We start from the raw sequence: 4,160 nt of genomic DNA on the forward strand, positions 1-4,160 counted from the left end.
AAGAAAGAAAGAAAGAAAGAAAGAAAGAAAGAAAGAAAGAAAGAAAGAAAGAAAGAAAGAAAGAAAGAAAGAAAGAAAGAAAGAAAGAAAGCACTTCAGAAAGCCGCTCAGGGAAGGCCTCTCTAAGGAGCCCTAGCCAGAGGCAGAGCTGGCCCAGGCCAGGCAGGAAAGGAATCTGGGAAGAACGAACAGCAAGTGCTCTAACCAGAGAAGGGACTGAACCTGAGACAATACCTGCCTGGGGACAGACAGACAGCTGGAGAGCTGGGCCCCTCCTCCCTCTGACCACAGCAGGGCTTGCTGTGAATACCCTATGCTCTCAACTCAAGGCTCAGACTTCTGCAAGGTGAAGGCTGCTTTCTGCCCTGGCCCAGTACTCCAGGACTGCAGGGGCTATGTCGTGTGTGTGTGTGTGTGTGTGTGTGTGTGTATGTGTGTGTGTGTGTGTGTGTGCATGTGTGTGTGTGTGTCCACACACATGGGCACGCCTGCACATGTCCCATTCTTCCAGCTGCCTTCTTGGGTTCTAGGATTGGATCTTACATGTCCTGTCTCAGGAGAGGGACCAGAGCTCGAATATCACCCTGAGCAGGTGAGGCTGGAGTGTGGCCAGGGCTGGGGAAGGCAGAAAAGGGAGGAAGCAGTGCCCTGGGCAGGGTTTGCACAGGGAACGGCTCCCCAAATTGCTTTTGCTGTTCAAACCCAGTGCAAGACTAGTGGGGAAGAGAGGGGAAAGGGGAAAGAAAGGTGCCTAGGACTCAGTGTCTAACAGATGGGCCCCCTTTTCCATGTGTCTGCACCATTCCGTCACCCCAGTCTTCCCTTCTTAAAAAAAACAATTATTTTGTGTGGTATGTATATATGTATGTATATATGCACACCCATGCCATGGTGTGAGTGTGAAGGTCAGAAGACAATTTTGTGGAGTCAGCTTTCTCCTTCCACCTCTATGTGGGGCCCTGAGATGGACTCAGGCTACCGGGCTCAGGTGGCAAGCACTTTACATGCTGAGCTGTCTTCCCCATCCACCCACCCACCTTCTCCCCCATCCATTCAACACACACACACACACACAAAACGCCCTACGCAGGAAAGGCAAGGTCTGCACCACCAGGAACCTCAAGCTGAGGTGCAAAAAGGTCTCCCAGCCACCACACTTCTTGGGTGTGTAGTGTGTGGGCCGGGCTACCCTAGGCACAGAGAGCAGCTGCAGAGGGACCTCTGGGACTACCTCAGGCCAGAAGGCCCTTTAGAAAAATGGTAGACATGGGGGATAAAGAAGAGACCCACAGGGCAAGTGCTGAGCACAGATGCCCTTTATGGCTCTGAGGACCAGAGCAAGTGGGAAGGGCTGTAATTCCAGCCCTGGTTTAAATCATCCCCACTCCTGAGAACAGCTCAGACTGGAGGTGAGCAGGGTGCCATGGAGTGCCCTTCCCACTGGGCGCATGCATACATGCATGTGACAGACCGTGGTCCCAGCATGCCTTGCTGCCTCCTGCAGGAAGGGTATTGTCAAGCTCAATATCTACTTCCAAGAGTTCAACTACCGTACCATTGAGGAATCGCCGGCCAACAATGTAAGTGTGGGTGTGCCTAGTGTGTGGATGGATCCCTGAGACCCTAGGTGGGGATCAGGGCCCCCGTGCTGGGCAGGACTGGGCCCTCATCTCCCCATTTCCTACAGATTGTGTGGCTGCTCTCTAACCTGGGGGGCCAGTTTGGCTTCTGGATGGGGGGCTCGGTGCTGTGCCTCATTGAGTTTGGGGAGATCATCATCGACTTCATTTGGATCACCATCATCAAGCTGGTGGCCTCCTGCAAAGGCCTGCGCAGGAGGCGGCCACAGGCACCCTACACTGGCCCACCGCCCACTGTGGCTGAGCTGGTGGAGGCCCACACCAACTTTGGCTTCCAGCCTGACACAAACAGCTGCAGGCCCCACGGGGAGGTCTACCCTGACCAACAGACTCTGCCCATCCCGGGGACTCCACCCCCCAACTATGACTCCCTGAGGCTGCAGCCGCTGGACACCATGGAGTCGGACAGTGAGGTGGAGGCCATCTAGATCCCCACCCCCACCCAGCAACTAGTGAACTCAAAACTGAAGAGTTACAACCATTGCCAGTGCCTCGTTTTATTAGGCCTTGTCCAAAGAGCCGAGCCAGAGCCCATGTCTGGTCAGCTCCAGGCTGCAGGGTTCGTAGGGTCAGATGCTGGCTCCAGAATACGGAACTTGTATCCTTTTCTGGCTCTTGCCTACCCTACCCAGTATTTGCTCTCTGTTGACCTAGCACACGGGGTCCAGAGATGGCTAGAGTCCCTCTCCTGGTGATAGGCCACTTTCCTGTCTGTTACCACCTCAGACTCCCATAATCCTTGCCCTAGTTGCCATCGGCTGACCTCGGTTAACAGACTTGGGGGCGGGGAGGTGCAGATCATAGGGAGATCAGGTAAGAAGGCTTGACAGGGGAACACATGCTTTGTTAGAAAATAAAGAGAGAAAACACTCAATGGAGGTTTGTTCTTTATCCCAAGTGCGTTCAAGCAGGTCAGAAATCCTAGACTAGCCCCCTTCCATGTTGTCCTCACAGCGTTGGCCCAAGGACCTAAACTGACTTCAGTAAAACCAGGCATGGGGATGGAGGGCAGATACCTGTAATCCCAGCCTGGAAGATCCAAGTTCAAGACCAGCTTGGACTATACAGTGAGATTGTCTCAGAAAACCAAACAGCACAAACAAAAACCCCACAAAACAAATAAATGTTCTCAAGCACTCTGAATAATTAACTCCCTGCTTCTCGGGGCCTCTTAAGGCCTGCTCCAGGCTAACACGCATTGGTCCCTGACTGGGTCATGTGCCTATCTCTGAGCCAATCAGCATGGTCAGTGATAAACTGGATTAAACTGGGTAAGTTACTCAGATTGGCAGACACAATTCTATCTGCCCAGACCTGAAGCCACCACAGCATCCAGCAAATCAGAGTCTGAGGGGAGTGTGGACTAGTGCCTAGGGTTGTCAGACAAAACTCAGGTCACTTAGTTAAACCAACTTCAGGGAAGACAACAAATTAGTTTTGTAGTATAATTTCACCCAGGCAATAGTTGGGATATAAGTCATTTGTTTCTCTCACATTCAAACTTAAGTGAATGGTTGTGGGTCCAGGGAACTGTGGACCCGGCTCAGAACAGAAGTGGGGTCAAGTTGTGTCCGGCCCTGGAAATATTTCCTCAAGAGTGGTAGGCTGCACCACTCCCTCCCGACTGGGGCCTGCATGTTCTAGCAGGTAGTCCTTCCCCTGCATCTTTACACTTCCTCCCCCTTATAAGGTCCCTTCCAGCAGCAGCACCTGGACTTCCTCCATAGGCAAACGAGGCATCCCCAGCCCCGACCGGCCAACGCCAAGGAGCCTCCCTCTCCCCAGAGATCCCTATCCACTTCCCCAAAGGTTTAAATCATCTTTGACCCCCAAATTAAACGAGCTGTCTCACTGAAGCCTGCTTCGGAGAGTCTGTTCTGAGGTCCCCTGCTGTTCCCACCTCCGTTTCCCTTTCAGGCCATAGGTTGAAATCTTGGGCATCACACTGTTATGGGTTGGGGAACAGTAGAAACCACAAATGGCCTGGACCCTTTTCTGTCACATATGGCAACTCTGGTGACGTCCCCTAGAGAAGGCAAGGTGCTGCTGCCAGGAGCCAGCGGCTGACCCACGCTGTCTGATGGTCTAGCCTGGTGGGCGGAGATCAGCTGGGCTCCTTGCCATTAAAGGCCTTTTGCCATACCTGTGGGGAAAGGCAGTCCCACCTGGGTCACGCTAGAGGCTCTATGGGGGACACTAGGCTGAGCACTTTATCACTTTAATGTGTGTGTGTGTGTGTGTGTGTGTGTGTTGGGGTGTACACATGTTCATGGAAAACACCAACTAGCTGTCCTGGGAGAATCCAAGGAGGGAGGGAACCCACTGACTCCAGCGAAGATTCTGCTCACAGACACTTGGGAGCCATCTGAAGGCGTGCAGCAGGAACCACATCAGAACTGGTTTGCTGTCCTCACTCTCTGGGGACAGTGAGGGTTCCAGGATGATGGTATCAACGGTCCCATCATTAAGGTAGCTCAGACCTGGCAAGCCCAGCCACCCGTGGTCTAGAAGAGTACTGTG

The 4,160-nt window shown here is 53.0% G+C and overlaps 1 protein-coding gene across 1 annotated transcript in view; it reads left to right on the forward strand.

Moving 5' to 3' along the window:
- Scnn1b (sodium channel epithelial 1 beta subunit) overlaps positions 1-2,654 on the forward strand; it is a 55,242-nt gene extending 52,588 nt beyond the window's left edge. Inside the window, exons 10-13 of the mRNA XM_021167088.2 lie at positions 292-346; positions 531-592; positions 1,505-1,580; positions 1,688-2,654. Coding sequence (XP_021022747.1) covers positions 292-346; positions 531-592; positions 1,505-1,580; positions 1,688-2,068 — 574 coding nt within the window. The 3' untranslated portion in view covers positions 2,069-2,654. The remainder of the gene's footprint in view (positions 1-291; positions 347-530; positions 593-1,504; positions 1,581-1,687) is intronic.
- Positions 2,655-4,160: the final 1,506 nt, after the last annotated feature.

The sequence above is a fragment of the Mus caroli genome, chromosome 7 (genome assembly GCF_900094665.2).
Source record: "Mus caroli chromosome 7, CAROLI_EIJ_v1.1, whole genome shotgun sequence".
NCBI lineage: Eukaryota > Metazoa > Chordata > Mammalia > Rodentia > Muridae > Mus > Mus caroli.